The sequence below is a fragment of the Dermacentor silvarum genome, chromosome 9, assembly GCF_013339745.2.
Source record: "Dermacentor silvarum isolate Dsil-2018 chromosome 9, BIME_Dsil_1.4, whole genome shotgun sequence".
Classification (NCBI taxonomy): Eukaryota; Metazoa; Arthropoda; class Arachnida; order Ixodida; family Ixodidae; genus Dermacentor; species Dermacentor silvarum.
The window spans coordinates 120,167,469-120,187,672 of NC_051162.1; the positions used below are offsets into that span (position 1 = coordinate 120,167,469).

The 20,204-nt window shown below is 44.6% G+C and overlaps 1 protein-coding gene and 1 pseudogene across 1 annotated transcript in view; both read right to left on the minus strand.

Moving 5' to 3' along the window:
• Positions 1–1,425: 1,425 nt before the first annotated feature.
• The window catches only part of LOC119464178 (UDP-galactose transporter senju), a 45,051-nt gene continuing 26,272 nt past the window's right edge, over positions 1,426–20,204 (minus strand). The window contains exons 3-6 of the mRNA XM_037725036.2: positions 10,483–10,529; positions 9,502–9,641; positions 7,848–8,024; positions 1,426–6,751 (exon numbers count right to left, since the gene is read on the minus strand). Of these exons, the coding sequence (XP_037580964.1) occupies positions 6,215–6,751; positions 7,848–8,024; positions 9,502–9,641; positions 10,483–10,529 (901 nt within the window). The 3' untranslated portion in view covers positions 1,426–6,214. The remainder of the gene's footprint in view (positions 6,752–7,847; positions 8,025–9,501; positions 9,642–10,482; positions 10,530–20,204) is intronic.
• LOC119465389 (U2 spliceosomal RNA) lies at positions 13,248–13,383 on the minus strand (annotated as a pseudogene).

Consider the following 20,204-nt stretch of genomic DNA (forward strand, 5'->3'; position numbering starts at 1 on the left):
AAAAAGGCAGTACGAAACGAACCAGGTGCCCGCTGCAATGTGTAAAAGGAAATGCTCCCTCTACAATAGGAACTTACCAGATTTCACATTTGCAAAGCTACTGCTTTCCTGCATAGCTTAGGCATCACTAAGGCTAGTATCGACGCCAACAAATCGTCATAATTTTTCTGCGTGATCTGATCTACAAAAGTTGGGAACTAGGAGCCAGGTTTTTTTTATTACTCTCAGTACTTAAACTAAAAATAGCAAATTATTACTTTCATTCATGTTCCTTGAGGTGCTTCTTTGAAGTTTCACATAAGAATTCTCAAGAACTGTCCGAGAAATTATCACTGCTATACATTCATTCAAAACACCAGTGATCAGACTACGATTTTATGTATCGTGGTATACACAGCGACTACTACGTCATGAAATAAAATGTTAAAACATTAATGCACTGAAAATGAGCACATTTCTAGTGTTACCTAAAGAGTTCAGTGGCTTATACTAGACATGGTTTCTGCTCCAGAGCCACATTGTTGCGAAACAGTATGCAAAATGAGTCGGAATATTGTGAAAACTTGCTTGAAGGAAGTACCCCTCTTGCGTCCTTTCACCTTGTAGACTTGCAGCAGAAGGTTTGGAGGCCAACATGCAAAACTTTTTCAAAAACGCATTTTTTTTTTTCACGGTAGTTGGCAGGCACATACACAGCCAGGTGATACCGATGCTATGTGTGTAGTGGAAAAAAGTACTGCTCCAGCCATGGTCTGCAGGCAGTGAAGAAAACACACAGAAGAAACAAAAAAGGCACATGTCGACGTGAAGGCATCTTTATTTCCATGTGCTGCTACAAATTCGCTTTTTGTCTTAACAAAAAAAAAAAATAAAACATGCGTACCATTTTTTTTTCCTCCCCTACAAGGTAACAGCTACTGAAAAAAAACTTTGGTCGCTCGTCTTTATGTCAATGGACCTAACGCCACCAAAACAAGGGAAACAAAATCTGTCTTGCAGGCACATACAATGACCACACTTCTAGACATTCCTCCCTTTCGAACACCAACCTGACTCCACACATTGGAGGCAGACTCACTCCTTCATTGAAATAGTGTGTTTCAGCAACGCTTAACGATTGACAGCTTTATCATTATCAGGTGATCCTAGGCAGGCATTTTATAGTGATGCGTTATGCTTTATTCTATACTAGTCTTATCATCCGCCGCTCACGGCCGGCTGATCCCGTTGATAATGTAAGCGGACCGTCGCTCTGACCACTGACCAAGTGCGAAAAGGCATTAGCATCGGAAAGGCATCGCTACAAAATACCGGCCCTAATGTCTACATGAGCTTGTTGGAGTCTAACATTTATCAATGAACTCCTCACTCCAGAAATTACAGAGGAGCATCATCAAGCGCCAACTGTGATGAAATTTGTTTTGGCTATCGAAGCAACCTTGGCAGAGCTACAGGTGCCATAAATCTTTTTTTTTTTGTATTATTAACTGCCTTTAAAAGGCACCTTAGATTACAACATAGGCACCTGGAGGTTAGCAGGTTGACACAGGTCCCAGAACAAGGCCTTCGAGATTTTCAGTATCCCGCCAACAACCCCGAATCTCTGAGGTCATACCCAGGTGCCATACTGAGTATTTCAAAAGTAATATGTATGGATGCCGCATATATTCATACATCTGAAAGTAAGCTTAATAAAAGCAATCCAAATTTTTGTTGCAGTTGGCCTTTACTTTAAAGTAACTACTTTGGTTGATGGGCAGAGCTGCCCTCCAGTTGAAAGAAGTCAGGGTGGTACTTCAAGTAGGAGAACAGTCAAAAATAGAGGATAGGTGATCTAATTGCCTAATGTCGTAACTCCAAATGCCATTTGAGTACAGTTAAACCTTGTCAATATAAAGTAGCCCCGAACACAAAAATACTTTCGCTATATCTGATATTTGCTATAACAATAGTATTCATTACAATGATTCCAAGCTGATATCTGCAAGAAACGTTGGATTTGTTTCGTTATATCCGATAATTCAATATGACGAGGTTCGAATGTACCTGCCACATGACTAAGAACAATAGCAGCCATTCTGTCAGCGGTTTATCAAAGTTCTAACAGTCTTTCAGCACTTGAATTTACACACTGTTGAACAGCATGTCTTGGGTGACCCTAAACAAATGTGTAATGAAAAAACAAAAACAGCGAAATTGTGACTTTTCGTTGAAGCACGCTTGCTCTTACACAACATAAACACAAAAACTGTCATGATTTGGTGTTGGACAATCCTCGACGTACGCTACAGTTGCCTCTTTTGCTTCAACCACATTTGATTTCAGATTTAGCAGCAGCGCTTGAAGAGTGCAGTTCTCAATATGCACACAATGGAAATAAATAAACTTTTAAGAAAGTAAATAAATGCATCTGCATTAAAATATTATACACCTTGATACATATTTTTTATAACAAAACTTTTCATCTCAAAACAAGTTCTATGCAGGCCTGTGGCATTCACTGAATGCATGACTATTTCCACATTTAACAACAACGTAAGAAACATGACACTGGCTTTGGAAATAAAGGAGTTCCGAAGGTCTTTGAATAATGTCATTAAACCTGCCTATGCGGAATGGGCGGTAAACATGATATAGTAATTATCGTGACACTGTTATGCTGAGATTCAATATGCAGACAGAAACGACATCGCTCGACTTGTATCACAGACAAGCTCCAGCCTACATTCTAAATTTCTCGTAGGATTCGCATCAGAAAGTTCTGTGGGGATTTACTATACAATGGGAATAAATATTATAGAAGCCAATAAAACGAATTGCATAGTTTTAAAAGAGATATATGTTTTGTTGCTGGACTTGCTATAGCAAACTAAAGGAACATCTTCACAGAGAACACACACCTTTTCTGAATGCATATATATATATATATATATATATATATATATATATATATATATATATATAAAAGATTTTTTGTGAAAGCATGATGGACTAGGAACACATTTAAAAAAATGGTAGAATGAACTTGAATTGTGGTTTACAACAATATGTGAACTGAATTGTTAATTTTGAAAGCTTTGTCATGCTGAAAGTGAAAGAGTCCCAACTGCAGCTGTTGCTTAACATTCAATCTCTTTAAGCAGGTGCATCTTTATAGTGAAAAAGCACGGAAACCACGAATAAATTAATAAAAGTTCAGCAAGCATGATGCTCTAGTCTATATAAATCACACCTAGCAATATGGGAGCCTTTCCGATTTGTGCAAGTTTGGTTTCCTTAATAAAACAATAACTCAGCGATCATTTGGCATTTGCTACAGACTACATTACATAAAGCCTTGCACCAAAATATTAAACTCAACCAGAAATAATTACAGTGTTGCTGCATCAACTCAAACTTGAAGGGTGCAACTGGTCAAATTATTAGGAGTCTGAATTATTCGTAGCTGATTACATACGCTATCACCTTAAACAAAATTGCAACTTATTAGATGAACAAGTATATGCACCCAGTCATGTTCCAACATATATACGACCAGAACAGTCACACTCTCGGCAACTACGAGAGTGCTCCTTTGCACTGGCACACTTCAAAAAATACACAGCAGCCTTTATCTCAAACATGAGCACATCTTAGCCATGCAATTCTTTATGAATGCACTCTTATCAGTCGCGCATCCTGTAATCAGTTGAGGTGTTAGCTCCACAAAAGTTCAGATTATAAGCAAAATATTTGTTCAACTCATTCAAATTAAGTGGTTTCAAAATGCTTTGAGAACATAATGGCCCATGGAACCAAAATTGTAATGCTTGTTGGCATCAAACGAAAATTTGAACCACCTAATATTGAATCCTTGCGCATCTATTGCCGTTACATTTCAAATGGCGTGCAAAGAACAGCCTCAGTGACACTTTCTGCATCAAGTTCATGCTTTCTTTTAACTACCATTTATAACTATATTGGTGGCAAATACAAATAAAGTGCTGCAGTTCAGGTGACAGAGGTTACACATGACGAGTGATAATACAAGAATGACAGTCCTTAAATGAGTGCTAAATGACAATGGGCATGTCTAACCTTCCAGTTCTCATTTTATGAATTGGCGATGAACAAAACGTAATGCAAACACAGAAATAAAAATCACAAAAGGGTGTGAACCTTTTATGATCTTGAAGTGTTTAGTATAGTAAGAATTTTAATCACTCTGGGGGTGTCTGTATTTTCATTTGCCTTTAATTGCATGCTTGGATTGGCTTATAGATGCCACTCAAACAGCTGCCTGTCACAATATATGTCTCTCGCTTATTGTATTACCACAAACAACAGACATACAGCAAACTCAGTTCTAATGTCATCATCACGTATTGGGGCATAGCTCACTTTGATTAAATCAAGGTTACAGATAAAACAGTGTCAAAGGCACAAAAAAAAAAAAAAACACAGAAAAAGAATTTACATCCATCCAGCAGGGCACCTACACTACCAAAATGACAGACATTCCGGTTACAGGGTTTTTCACCTGGTTTATACTTTCATCGTGAAACATAACCATTTTTATACAATTGCCAATGACACATGGACAAAAACAAAAGAACAGACATGTGTTGTCACTTTGTTTTCCTTGCTGGCCATATGCAGCAACAAAATAACTGCATTAACGATGGTTACTAATTACTAACAAGTCTGTCTTGATATCTTTGATGAAACTGTAAATGTAGACTTGTCAACATGCTGTGATGAAACAGATGACAGATGTTGACTGTTTATTTTTCTTTGCGCATTACCTGCATTGTAGAAATGGTGGTTCGAACTGCCAAGGAACCTACATTGATGTCTAACAGGTAATCATAAAGCCATGCCTGTCAAAGTGCTGATCCACTTAATGCTACAAATGCTAATGCACTTAATGATACATTGATGGCAATGCTGATGAGCACAGCTTCTTTGAAGCGTTTGTCAACAGACTGCATGACTCAAACATTACCTTGTCAAGGTTGTGGTTGTGGTGCATACAACTTCACCGCTACATGAATATGTGCACTGAAAAATGTGCCTTATTCGGTGAATGCACTGTGACAATCCTGTGCTCCAAATGCTGGCGCCATGCTGACCATTACCACAAGTGACCATGTTGGGCTTCAGATTGCCCCTAAAGGGGCAGGAACTACTTAAATGAATGTTTGTATGCCCCATTAACATTTGGGCTGAAAGACAGTGCTCCATCTGGTAATTGAGTTAAACATTTACAAGTGCTTAAAATTCGGTACAACAGTAAAAAAAAATGCTAGGGGTGTTGTCAAAAATGCAAGTGCTACTATGCAGACGTGCGCAGACGATTCTCATCGTGCTTCTGCCAACACCGTGAGCTTTTATCAACTATGAAAAGGAACTCGAAGGTGAGCTTTCATGTTACAAGTGTATACATCGTAAAAGTTGCAATGCACTTAGCAGTGCGTATGGTGAACAGCACAAGCGGTGTCGTGGCAGGAAAAAAAGATCTTGCAAGAAGAACTTGCACGCTAGAATCCATGTTGGCCACACTCTTGCACGCTTTCTGAATGATGTTGGCAGTAAGAGTTTCTGGAGTGCCTGTAACCTTGTTAATGCCCATTACACGGTGCTTAACAAAGTTGCTGGCACCCAGAAACCCCCTCCCCCTATTACAGCAAAGAATCGGGTCCACTAATCGTTTTAAATTGGCATTTTTAAATATTTCACAAGCTAGTACTGCCTACACTTGTTAGAGTCACACTTAAACTGCTTGTCATAATTATTATAAGCACTTAATATAAAGTGACTTCATATTAACTTACGATCATAAACTGTGACCTAAGTTACCGACCACTCAGTAGTGCCGTCAATAGATGCAACACTCAATGTGGACCGATCAGGCTTTTAATGAGCTGCAATTATACAGGTGGCCCAATCAGAAGACTACTCACCAGTACCGCCGCTGCGGCTGCCAAAACAGAATGTTGCACAGTAACAAAGTGACAAACGGCATTGTCAAAAAGCCACATCATAGACGGACGAAAGCAGCATCATGTACAAAGACTAGGTTTCCGAGAATGCGTGCGCTTTACATACAACAGTACCCTCAGGCTCGGCCGGAGAGATGTGACCAGTATGCAACAGTCAATGTAGAAATTGCAGGCTACCTGCGCACTGGCTAGAAGTCGCATCTTAGTTAAACTTATGCTCATCACAACACTATCTATACATTCATTACAGCACCCTTTTCCGCAGCCACGACAGTGCTCCGTTGGTTACCGTTCACAAGGCCGCGCTGCAAATCGTCATCGTCGTGACAGTGCGGCGTCTCTTTGGGCTTGTTCACGACAGGTTGCTGAGAGTAGCAGTAGATGGCGACAGACACAATGGCAATCGCCGCAACGGTGTACGTGTCAACGGGAATCTTGAAGATAATCCAGCACAGCACGGCCATCACAGACAGGTCTAGCGCACTTGCGAACGTCTTCAGTATCGAGTTGAGGCTCTTCAGAAAGATCGACGTCACAATACCGCAGATGGCACCGTTGACGACGATGGCGATGACTAGCGGGTTGACGAGCGTCGCAACCGAAGCGCGAGAGAACGCACTCCATGCCTCGCCCCGCACCAGCAGCACTGCCGCGTTGCAGACGATCGAGTCGATGTACATGAACACGTTGTGAATCATGATGTCAATGTTGACGCCTGTGTCCTTGAGCAGGAACTCGTTGTAGACGCCAGCGAAGCAGGAACAGAATACCTACAAAGCGAAAACATGCTCGGATACACTCCAAATGAAAAGCTTATTTAGTTACTTGCACCAGTTTCCTAGTCATTCCTTGATGAATGACATAAAACCTTTTTTGATTATTTTTTCTCTGTCTCAATAAAGCAGATGGAAACCCCAACAGAGTATAATGAGCCTTGTGAAAGAGAAACACAGTCGACTCTCGTTAATTTGACCCTTGTGGGACCATATAAGTCGGTTGAATAATCCGAAAGGATGAATTAACAAATGGCAAAACGATAGAATTTAAACCTTTTTTATTGCTCAAAGTCTTTCCGGTTCTTGCTTTTAAAGCATTAGGCAACCAGCATGAGGTGAAGAATGGCAACATGTTCAAAGGCTGCCTTAGCATAACAAGACACAAACCAAGCAGGAATGAACGGTTTCATGAGTGGAAGGCATGTCGGCCAGTAAAAGATAAAAATAAATTTAAAGAAAACAGCTCCTGCCTAGGAAAGCAGCAGCACTGCCTGCCAAATTCCTTGTGTTTTCAAGCTTTTAGTAACTGCTGCGCGCACGAGGGTGCATCCGCGGGAGCCAAATTAATTAAAGCGACATGCTTTTGAGTTCAAAGTAAAGTTTTGTATCCATATAGCAATGTGTGGTTTTTCACCCAGGCTATCCAGTGCATTCGAATCAGGTGAAAAGTAAAATTAACCAAGGTCAAATTAACGGGAGTCGACTGTACTGTCACATACACTACGAGTAGCATGTAACTACAAAATAAATTCTAACGGGTTTCTTTGAAAGCTTTGCAGTTGAGCAAAAATTTGTACCGACGCCTTCCTGATGCAGTCGCTCTACCAACCGAGCTAACCAGGAGGCTAAGAGTTCGCAGAGCAAAGCCAAATTAGTCGACAGCTGGAAGCTCAGGGACACAGAAGATGGCAAATCAGTTTCATAGAAGTCCGCAAGATGGAGAGCGTGTTGTGATAAGGAAATGTCATCCACTGCATGAAGCGAACAAAGGAGTAATATAATGATCTCGATGACGCTTCCTCAACCTTGCAGGCTTCTGCGGAACTTATCTTCCACATAATGAAGCCTTGTTGAACTGCCCATCACTCACCTGCACCAGCAACAGCAGCATGTGGGCGCTGAACAAACTGCTGAAGAGGCCGACCACCTTTCCACCGGCAGTGGGCGGCGACTTTGCTGGTAGGCCGAGGTGCTTCACGATGCATCCAGCAGTGAGCAGGAGTAGAGACAGCCACTGCTTTCGCGTCAGTTGTTTCTTGAAGAGAACCTGTGCCCGAGAAACATACCGGGTGCTTTTAAATGGGTAAGCATTTCTATGCTTAAACGCGCAAAACCGTCCGTCCATCCCCTAAGACGATTGTTTTCAAGATAGCGCCCACAGCAGCCAGCGAATTCACCTTCATGCTGCCTCTCAACGCAAGCTATGCGGCAAGAGCACAGCGCCCATGGAGCTTTTGGCACATGCCACACTCTGCACCTGATTCAAATATGTCTCTGCACCTATCCCAGATTGCTTTCAAGATAGGGGCCCACTTGTCTCTCTTCTATGCAAAGCAAGCGGCGAGAACACAGCACGTGAAGCTATCAGCAGTCGGCACTCTGTCGGCATTGCAGATCACTTCCAAGATATGGCCTGCGCGGCCATGCCATATGCGGCCGCCGCTGGAGTAAGTTTCATAATGGTTTGATGCAGATGGATAAGGCTGTAAAGGGCAATAACGGCTTATAATGATCGGAACGTCATCAGCGCACCTGGCACCGCCACCTGCAGTACTTTGCTCGCGTCATCAATGCACCTTGCGCCGCCGACAGTACCAGTTCCAGTCAGTACCAGGTGTTTCTCTATGAATATTTTTTTCAGCTGCACCAAATTTTTTAATATTGCCCGTGACAGATAGCACAATTCTAAACCTTGAGCTACGTCACTCGATGAGGCGGCCATTACTTCTATGAGAAATCAAAATGTTTAATTGAATAATTAAAAATTACACTAATAAAATTGTTAATTAATTACTCTACTACATATATTTAAATCTACAAATTGTAGCTGGTGAGCTTGCAAGGAATATCGACTTGGAACACATTCTCAGGATTACGCCAGTTTCGAGATAATTTTCAGTGTCTGACGAAATGCATGGCAGCTACTTTTGTGTTTCAATGCGTAAAACACCGCTTTCTTAAAGTAAGTGTAACAACAGTGCATTTTTACCACAAGTTAGATGCCGCAAATCCTCAGAATTCGTTCCAAGTCGATACGCCTTGTAAACTCACTAGAGCTACAATTCATAGATTCAAATATGTGCCGTAAAGTAATTATTTAAAATATAATAAATGTAATTATGTTATTGCTCAATTAAGCATTTTGATTTCTTGTAGAAGTAATGGCCACCATATTGAGTAATTTAGCTCAAGGGTTATAATTGTGCTATCTGCCACAGACGATTTTTTAAAATTCGGTGCGGCTAAAAAAATGCACCGTATATATATATATATACCTGTCATATGGACAGCTACTATAGGCTTTGTCGATTTTTGCATCCATTCCATTACTCTAATAGAATTACTGGTCATCCGCTCTACGCGTCAGATGACTTCCCCAACTCCATTCCTTTTTCTCTTTATCTCCACTGCAATATTGGGAATTCCCATTTGTTTTCCCGACGGTATGCCTTTATTAGATGTATCAGCTAGGATAGATCTGTTGTAACGATTAAGCAAATCATCACCTTTGTGACTGCACTCACCTGAAAGGAGAGGCCAGTGATGACAACCCTAAACTGGAGCAGCAGGTTGTACGTGGTGGGGTCAAACGCAGCCAGGTTGACGAAGGCCAGGTTGTTGTAGAAGCAGTACAGCAGCGCAGGAACAAAATACAGGAACAGCACTGGAATGATGAGAATGACACAGCACCATCTTTATATACAAATATGCAAAAACACCTTGGATCCAGAACTGCTGTTATCATGGATCACAAGACAAGTCCTCTTCTGCTAAGCTCACTCAGCTGCTAACTCGGTTTGCAGTGTAACACACACTTGTACAGACATCTAGGCCGGTGGAATACAAAGATTCCATTTGCTTAATTTTATTTCTTTATCATCCACGAATCATGGTCAGCGAATCTTGGTGATAAGGTGACCGGACCACCCCTCAGACCAGTGAAGTGCGAAGAGGAATATCAATGGATTATGGAATTGCCATATTATCCCGACCCCACCTTTGCTCTTATTTCAGTACAGACAAACTCAGCATTGATTAGGTTCTACGTAAAACTTGCAAAGGGATCTCGGATACAAAATGTGCTATAGTCACATAAAATGAGGCCCAGGTGAGTCAAGAATTGATGATCAGGATTGTCAAATTTGCACTAATAAAGAATCAAATACATAAATGAAATAAATAATGTTGAATTTCGAACAGTGCAACACGCGACCCGTCCCATGTTGCGCTCTTCAAAATTAAAAACGATGAACTGACCATCCTAAATTCTGACGTTTACCAAATAAACACGTTTTCGTCAGCAGTGCAAAGTAACACAAATGTGTTACAGGCCAGGTGCTCAAGTTACAGCGGGACAACGCAGAAAGATTGACTTTTTTAATTAATACTTCAACATGGTAGACAGCTTTTGTTGAAAGGAGCTTTTCCCTCTCGAACACTCATCGTGAATCAAAGCCAACATGCTCAACTTTCAACCAGTCTAAACCAACGTAACCTTTACGCACCTTTCCGGTTTTTGCTGATCTCTAAGAGCAGGGACTGGAATGGATGGCTGTGATAGGAAAAGCAAGAAATGATGTGTCAATCGTGCAAACCTTCTGCCATTGTGGCCATCTCATAATACTTGGAGACCGTAAGTTATTCTACACTAGCACCACGGAATAAAATAGCAAAATGGTGAGAAACTCGTAAGTCCAAAAAACAAACAGTCCGTTCAACAAAAGCTGAACAGAATTGCAATTACATCCAGTGAAGTAGCCACATCTTATTCTTTGTATCACAATGTTTGCCGGTTGGTCTGATCTTACTTTCACCTTCATCTTTATTAAGTCAAGTGTCTGCCGTAATGACCAAAACACACACACATTCAGGTAATTAATTTCTTTGCAGATGAAACGAAAAAAAAAAAAGACAAATGGCAGGAAAGAAGTGAATAAATAGGCAGCAGTTCACATTATTTGAGACCCATTTTGACAACTAGCCTGCTCGCAGACAAAGAATGAAGAACAACTGTGCAAATACCGTATTACCTATATGCACATTAGGAAGACGCGCACCTCAGCTTAAATTTCAGTTCAATAAGCAGCAATAAGTGAAAATAGCTTCAAAAATTATTGCACCACAAGAGCATGGGCACCACCATGCACACAGATGTGCGACGTATAACAAATGGCTGAATAATGACCCTGTCAATCAGCATGCAACTGGTTCACTGCGAGGCTACGTAGAAAAAGTGTTCAAACAAGCTAAGTGCACAACGTAAGAGATTTTTAATATTGTTTTCCTCCCCGATGCACAAAGAGAATTACACGTGTCGTGAGAAAAAAGCAAGCACGGTGCAGCTGTTGCAATAAAATATATGGACAGCAAAAAAAAAAAAAAAAACTAAGGTAATAATAGTTGAGCCGAGCCTATGACCAGAGCTGTGCCCATAGTAGAAATGGAAGAGGTGTGAATACAGCAAGTTGCAAAAACGCATGAGAACAAACACTATGAATTCACAAAAAACAGGCCTAATCTAATTCTACTACATTAAAACCAGGCCCAACCTAATCAGTGGCTGGCAAAAACCTCAGGTAAGGCATTAAAGTGACAGCCCTAAATGAATCCGATTTAGATTGCAAGACCATGAGAACACCGAAGGAAAGGAAGACACACCGGCAATGTCCCGATAAGAGACATACTTATGGAATGAGTCGCAGATGATGATGTGCCAATGATGATGTACAGACGATGTGCTACAGACAACTTAATAGATATATGGATGCGCAAATTAATGAAAACATGCAAACCGCAGGGCATTCCTTCGCTGGGTTCAGTCAGCAATGCTTGCTAACTCTAAAAACGTGGCAACCTTTAAGACATAACAATAACAATTGTATATACACTCTTAAAAACTAACACCCTTTGGGGTTTGTCTTCAAACAATAATTAATGTCTATGCTGTGTGAATTCCCTTATTTTTTGTTTAGCACTCTACACTGGCTACTTTCGTGTCGGGAACGCTATGCGACGCTGATGTGTGCAAGCCGTTCGTGACCTAAAAGTACTGGGAGGGCAGCGTTAAATACATGCAATATATGCGTGTCTCAATTACTGCTTGGGAACAATAAGATAGGCCCCCAAAACACCCAAATGCTGTACGCGTTTATTTAATGCGGAGCGCCTGGCACTTGCTTGACGCTGCATATGTCATTCATAGCTGGAAAGTATGACCGCAAATGCAATGTTTCGCACGACGGAAAATGCACGCAATACTTCTTTCTGATTAACCTCCTAAGACCCCTAGTAGATTGGACGAGAGACGCCGTAGTAGCGGATTGACGACATGCGGTTTTTTTAAAGCGAAGCTTTGTACCTCTACCAGCCAAGGGTTCTGTCGTGTCCGTCGTTGTAATCAAAAAACGATCCCGACGAACCGCTAACAATTGCAGGTATAGCAGTATAGCTTACTTGAATTCAGGCATTCAGCGTACAACTAAGCACTCGTTTTCGCAAGAAAAACCACAAAAACAAGCTTCAAAGTGATGAGCCAACATGATGGATGATAAGGGCTGCGGGCAAACAACGGAAACAAGCTCGGCGCGGTGCGTAAGATTAGATTGCAGCTGTTGCATAGCTTATGCAGCTGCTTGAAAGAGGGTTGACGTCATTCGAAACCCTTCCAGCCTAGTAACTGCTTCGGTTCATTTTCTAGACTACCCCACTATGGGTAGACCACGGAAAGAGTTAGCACTCGTGTGCTTCACCAATGCAAAACAACCAACCACCATTCGCGGAACGTGCATTGATTTAACCTTGGCAAAGAATGTAACTAGAGTGAAAACTGAAAATTTGAGTGTATATCACACCGATCATAAAGCAGTAGTGAACATTGTTGTGAAGGAAATAATAATAAAGGTCGTGGTTAAAGTTACGTTGTAGTGTGTGAAATATCAAATGCGCCGCAGTCACTGTGAGGGTGGCGTAAAAAGCTTCGCTTTCCAACCACCTTTCACAGGGTGGATTGGCGGGCAATGTTTCTCTTTTTTTTTTTTCCGTGTAGCCAATGGACACACTGTACTCGAGTTTTCGGATACCACAGCGACGCCATGGTAGTGCTTTGGAGCAACACCACCTAAAAAGGATGGCAGCCGTCTATCCCTTCCAACCAACTAGCCCGCCTATCCGTTTTAATTTTAAAGATCATCGTGCTGCATACTAAGGCAACGACGCATTATCATTAGCCGTACACTATAACCAAGTGTACTACTTTTCTGATTTTAGATTTCAAAAGTGGGCCGTACCCGGCGGCAGTGCAATGCCGGGACGACCCGTGGTACCGGTGGGGCAAGCCCCGCACTCGGCGCCGCTTCACAAAAATTCATTTAATATCGAAAGACCCATAATAGGGCCGTATCAGATGTGCGTGTATGTGTATGTGTGTGCGTACGTGTGCATGCGTGCGCGAGCGCACGCAGCACCCATAAATGACCCGGCTGAGTTGCGCCCTGTGGGACGCAACACAAAAGATCCCCCTCGGATGCTCAAACGGCGCAAAGTGATTGAGGTCCTTTCGCAACGGGCCCGTTGTCATGATACTGCTACAGCGACGTTCGTGGAAATGGAGGGCGCGCAGTGTTCGGCGTCTCTTCGTACTCGTGCACGCGTGTATAACGAAGCCGAGGCGGACTGAGGCGCCCTTCGGGTGTGTGCAGCCTTCAATGAAAGCCTACATAATATACGTTCAGTCGCGGTCAGGGACATCGACATCCGCACAGCGACATCGCGGGAGTCATTGCGTGACAGCCGCTCAACAACCCCCTGAAGGCGAACCGTACGTGGCGAAAAAGAAAAATAGAAAGACAAAAAAGAATGAAGGCAAACCCCACTGAAAACGCCCGTTTGCCCAATGGCTTGCATCCACAATCCTGCACGTCATGTCCATATGGCATACTGCATGAAAACTCGTATGTTTCCATACAAACCCATATTACTATATACGATTATGGTACGGGACACATGGGTGTTTTATAATAGGGTAAGAAAAAAAAAAGAATGAAGGAAGAGGTTGATGAACGCCGGGCTATTGACAAATTGTTGTCGTTTGCCAGACAAACGGCATCCCACGGCAAAGACTGTATATACGGACATTGGGAGGGGAGTGAAATGACACGGTATAGGGGTGACGTGATGGACACGCACGTTTCGCCGTTAGCTTATTGTATACAGTCAAAGTAAACACGAAACGCTCGTTGCAAACGCCGTGTCTTTCAGCGCGGCGCACAATAGCGAACACGGTGTCACGCGTTATAACCGGTGTCCTCCCGAAACCGGTCGTGTCTTCCTTTCTCTCCTTCTCTCACGATTCGCTTCCTGCGATATTCTATAAATCTGGTGAGAGCAATTGCACGCTACTGTATAGTACGGCGATTCGGGTGGTGGCTGCGGTCAGTCAATGTGTTTTCAGTTAATTGCATGCAGCACTGCGAAAGGCTGATAACTATTCTCAGTTGATTACTGCAATAAAGAAGGGCAGGAGGGAGACTGGAAGGGGAGATAATATTTAGAGATAATTTATTTAGCCAGTTTACCGAACACTTATAGACTTTTCTTGTTTTTCTATCCTGTCTACACACTGTCAAAATCATCTACAGTGGTATACAGTCACTGTCAATGTAATGGATAATGTAAGAACCGTCACAACTTCACACTTTTAACTACAGCGCCCGCACAAGCACCCCATCTAAGAATAGAGGAAACAAACATTCAACAGGGAGGCGAAGTTTAGGGCAATGGTTGTTTCGCAACTGCACTTCTTTATTTCATTTTTTTTTTTTTTTTTTTTTTGCACGAGGTATAGCGATTCAAGATCCTGCCCCCACTCCGATCAACAAAGCCCGTTATAACGGCGTTCCGAATCTCACCACGGCACTTAATTCTTTAATGTCCTCGACTGCGACTCCCATCCCCTTGGCACCTATTCTGTAACTCTCTATATATATAGACTAACACTGGTTATCTGGTCTACGCATTACAGGGCCTGCCCAGCGCCATTCCTTCCTCTTGATGTTAACCAGAATAACGGCTATCCCAGTTTGCTCTCTGATGCACCCCGCTCTCATCCTGTCTCTCAACGTTACGCCTGATTGATTGACGTAGGTGTCAATAAATCAATAATCAATCATCGCTCGAAGCCTAAATGCCACAGCTTCTGGAGGAGATGTCAATGTATAAACCAATCATCAAATCAATCATCCGTCGCGACCTAAGTGGCGCGGCTTCGGGACGTATGTATCGATAAACCAATCCTTCAATCTTTCAATGAATGAGCGAATGAATCACTCAATCAATCAATCAAAAACTACAGCCGGAACCGCCCGTTCACTTACACAGCACGAAACTACATCAAAAACGGGACACAGGGCAGGAAATGGAAGCCAGCGATGTGTGTCAGCGTCCTGCCCAGAGTTCACACCGCCCCCTTTACAAAAAGAGAGTGTGACATCACGCGCGTCAGAAATGAGGCAGCACGTCGGACACAGCCGCCGACGGCGCGCACGCTACGATAAGGCTGTGAGGCACACGTGTACCTCACACACGCGTAGACGGTATACAAAAGACCGCTGTTGCCACAGAGACCTCGTACGCCGACGCAGATGCCGGAAAAGGCGTTCGCGCGTAAGCGCAATGCGGTTGAGCAAACGCGTGTCCACCGCAATGAGTGCTCATCCCTTGCAGCCGCTTGTAGGCGAGCTGTCCCTCCGAAGCAGCCGCCGAACATTGCCCATAGGCGTGACGGGCCGTACAGGCGGCGCAGCGGCAACGCCGGTCAACAAAGCCCTCCACGCCGCGCTTGACGGTTGCGGGTAGTACGTAACCTCAAGCCCTGCTGGCGAACGCGACGCGTCACGGTTTTAACTCTGCTTGTCTAAGCTGCGCTGCGGTGATCATTTTGGAGGATCTCGGAGTATTTCCTGCATGGGAGGCTTTGTAGCGTGGCTGCCGTCGAGAAGGAAGAAAAGTGCCGCGAAGAGAATGAAAATTATGAAATTACAATATTGAAATGCGGAGCTATACCCGGCGACAACTTTCTGTGGCAGCAAAGCCAACGGAGCCGAAGCACACATCTTTTTTGCTGCGCATCTGCATGTGACGTAGTCCGTGAATTTAAGCAACGGGAGGCTACGTAGCGTGCAACAAACAGTACCAATAATTATTTAATTTTTTTATTCAAGACTTATTTCATATCAAATGAAGAGCTTGCGTAGAAAACGGATATTCGTTTTCTTGCTGTTTGTATACTTTTCTGGCTTTCTGGTGGTGTCCGTGTCTGGTTTTCCTGCTTCTGTAAAGCGACAGCGAAACGCCGGAACTGCTTGGCGTAATAATATAAGAACAGGAGCTCGACACGTGCGAGCGCGTAGTTTTGGTTGTGCGGCCACAGAAAAGTAGTCGTCGAGTTTAGTGGTATACGAAAGTTGCAAGCAGAACGGTGACTGTTCGTACGCACGCGCGAAACGGTCGGGCACGCACGAAAAAGAAAGTTCTCGGAGGGAAACATTTGCCGAAACTTCGCCCTTGTGGCTTCGAGCGGCTTCGAAACTTTGCAAATTTATCATTTCCAACAAAATATTGCGATGTAAATGCAACAGTTCGCAAATGGTTATACGCTTGTGCGCGGATCGAGTCTTAATTGCTGTCACGGAGCGGCATAGTTTCGAGTCATCGACACGCCGATTAACGGGCGCCAAAAACGGCGTGGTCTCACGATGCGGCATAGTTTCGAGATAGCGACAGGCCGATTAACGGGCGCCAAAAACTTCGTGGTCTCACGGTACGGCATAGTTTCGAGACAGCGACACGCCGATTAAAGGGCACCGTATGGCCGGCGGCCGCTGTTGCTTCTGTGCTTGTCAACGGACCCAAGTGTGTGCGTGTGTGTCTGTGTGGTGCAGTGTGGGGGCGCGACCTCTGACAGCGAGGAGGGGGGGGGGGGGGGTATCATCCGTTCCCTCGCCCCTGATTAAAAGAGGCGCGGCCAAGACTTTTGGGAGGAGTCATGAGATCCATCCCTGCCGTTCCCCGACCTAAGAAACTAGGGAGAGGAGAGGCTATTTAAGCGCAGGTTTTAGGCCCTGGTAATCAGCTGAACCTGTAATCTGCTGAGAAGCAGTCGGGGGCTATAGTGCCGTCCAGTATCGCCTGGGCCGCCTAGCCACGTCGGAGCTCCGCGTAACTAGTTGACGTACGAGACGACAAACCAACGTCTGCAACGAAGCTCACGGTAATTCGCCTCAAGTTAGCTCAACCTGCTTGTCAGAAGTTGTCAGATCTAGACTCCCGGGAAACCCAGCCCAGCAATCGCATCCATCTCAACAAGATCGGCTCGCCGGCATTCTTCGGGAAAGCTCCGCGCGCCGACTTCACGGTTTATTGACTTGCTGCTGCTGCCCGGCCATGCGTATGACATCGTTTTGTTTCTTTTGAACTTTGTTTTAGCGAACTACTGTTAAGTATATTCTTGTATATTGGACCCGCGCCCTGTTTCATTTTTATACCTACTATTAATTGCTCGTCATATTTATTTGTCGTCATCATTGTGCTATATTAAGATCAGGTGTGTTAGTTTGTCTTGTGTCTTTTTCGCATTATTTTATTTCATTCATATGTGTATCATTATCAGTCGATAAATATCTTGTTTTTTGTTTACTCCCGACTCTGACTCTTTCACTGTGTTCGCTCGAGTACGGAACGACCAACCGGCTTGTATAACCCGTCGATCGACTTCGCGCCGATTGCGAACGGGTCACAGGCCGTGACAATTGCTTTCGTGCGTTTATAGGAAGACACGATTTCCCGAAAATTCGGGAAGAGAAGGCGTAATAACTTCACGAAAACGACTGAATAAGCCACACGCACGACGTTTAGACAAATCCACGCACTACCCACCAATTACTATCGTAGCTGAAAGATTGCACCGCCAGAGCTTTCTGCAGTAATCTTTAGTAGCAAACTCGAGGTTTCCAGCGTAGCCTCCGAGACCACAACGGCGTGCGCCGGTGCGACTTCGGAGGCCACGTTTCCAGCCACTCGCAGAAAACCTGTCTCCGCAGCTCCACCGTATATGCGTATATGCGTAATCTCTTGTCTTTCCAAGCCCCCCCCCCCCCCCCCCCCCCCCGCCACTGAATGAAGGTGGGCTGTCGACGTCCATTCGACCCCAACCCTGTATGTGGGAAAGAAAAGCCACATCGACTCTGACCCGTACTTGGCTTCGGCTTCCTGGAGAAACGATGCGCAGACGTCGCGTACACACGTCAAATCGTCTGTACGCGACCCTGGCACAGAAGTGGCTGCGCTTGTCAAGACGCGGCCGCATCTGCATGCGGAGGCGCATTTCGACGAGAAGTGCGCCTGACAGCGGCGGATAATGTGCCGGTGCGTCGTATACACGTGTGCACGTCTTCGACGCAGCGCGCGGTTTCACAAGGAGCAGCAGGAATACCAAGCTATTCTGATATCGGACGTGCGTTCGCGTTAATTATTAATCCGACAGCCTTATACTTGGCTCATTGTGCGACCCCGCCGTCATCGAAACGCCGTGGCAGAAAAACGGTACATAAATAACGTCATTTTAATCTAACTAAAAAAAAAAAAAAAGTGGCCACGGTGAGGTTTCGATTTCCCGCCCCACCACCACCACTGCGTAGGCGAGCGCGCTAACCACTGCGCCACCGTTGCAACTAGTTGCAACCAAGGAGGCCCTTGGTTGCATCAGGCAACAGTAGTGATGAATATATGTTCGAGGCTGTGCCCGTGGTTGGGCTTTGCCTGGCGGGAGATTCACTAGATGGCGTATGATCGGAGTGGCAGTGGCGCCACTGTCAGCGCTGTGGCGATGATGTCCCCGACAAGCAGATGACGACGACGACGACGAATAAGATGCAACGCGCTTCAGGTACCCGTCGGACGACGACTACGACATCCCCCCAGAAGTATGACGTGGAGTTCGCCTACGAACCCGATGCAGAAATGTAGTGTCAAAACCGCGGTGCCGCATTTACTAACGTCTCGAGGGTGAGGCGCAATTGGGCATGCCTTGGCAAGGGTCGTAGACGCGTTAAAACGCCGAGCGTTACTTTTCGCATTCCTCAGTACATGCACACGTACTTGTAATGCTACCTGTACCGCGAGGCCAACAGCGTATCGGTTTTGAGGGTGTGACAGATGCCGTCGAGAAGCTTCGCGTCCGCATTATAGGCAGAGTCCAAATCGACGCCCCAGTTACAGTTATTTCTGTGTAACAAACACAGACGTCGAAGGCTATGCTCCTGCAGGCTTCATGCGCCGGAAGTGATTGCGGAGTCGGGAATACGCCATAATCGCCATGTTTAGGACGACGCGCAGACCTGCGTGATTGCTGTTTTGCCGTTGTCCCTACGTGCAGCAGGCGGATGGTAACTTTCCTTTAACGCAAGTGCATGGAGTTCGTCTTTCAACCTCTGTCAGCGCCATCTTTCTTCTTGTCCGACCTGCTTTCCCTTCCACAGACTCCGAGATCAAGCGACGCCATCTCGGAGGCCACACTTTTTTTATTCTAACGCAAAAGGAAGGGTTATCTTTTTTTTAACAGCAAAGGCTGTTCAGGTTAGCCGTAATTTGCGGTTCGTATCAGGCAACTACCAAGAAAGAAAGTAAAATAAACTTTCTTGCCGAGGCGGGATTCGAACCCGCGTGCCCCCGGTCCCAAAGTGAGCGTCGTAACCACTAGGGTATACAGTTTTTTTTTTTTTTTTTTTTATTGCACTAGGCTATACAGCCACGCTTGCAGTGCATGCATTTATGCGATTCTTTTGCGATGCATTTGCGTTCTAGCGTCGTCGTCTTCGTCCACAGCTGGCGCGTTCGTACGCTCGTGCTCTGCGAGGTGAAGAGGTTTTGCGCGCTATGAGAGCGAGAGAGAGAGAGAGAGACGCAATCACGATGCGGGTCTCCTGGAACGCGGTGTCGGCATTGGAACGCGGTGTCGGTGTTGCAAGCTGTGCCATGCAACGCGCAGTGACGGCCATAAGTCCGAGACGCGCGAAAATAAATTATCATGATCATGAGTAATAAGATGAAAAGTTCACGCGCACTTCCGGAAAATGCTGGGCTACGATCGCCCAGCTTCGCTGTTTCAAGCGTTGCGCGGCCGAGTGCAAGGTTTTTACCTATATACACCTCGTGCAGGCTCGTGTATGTAATA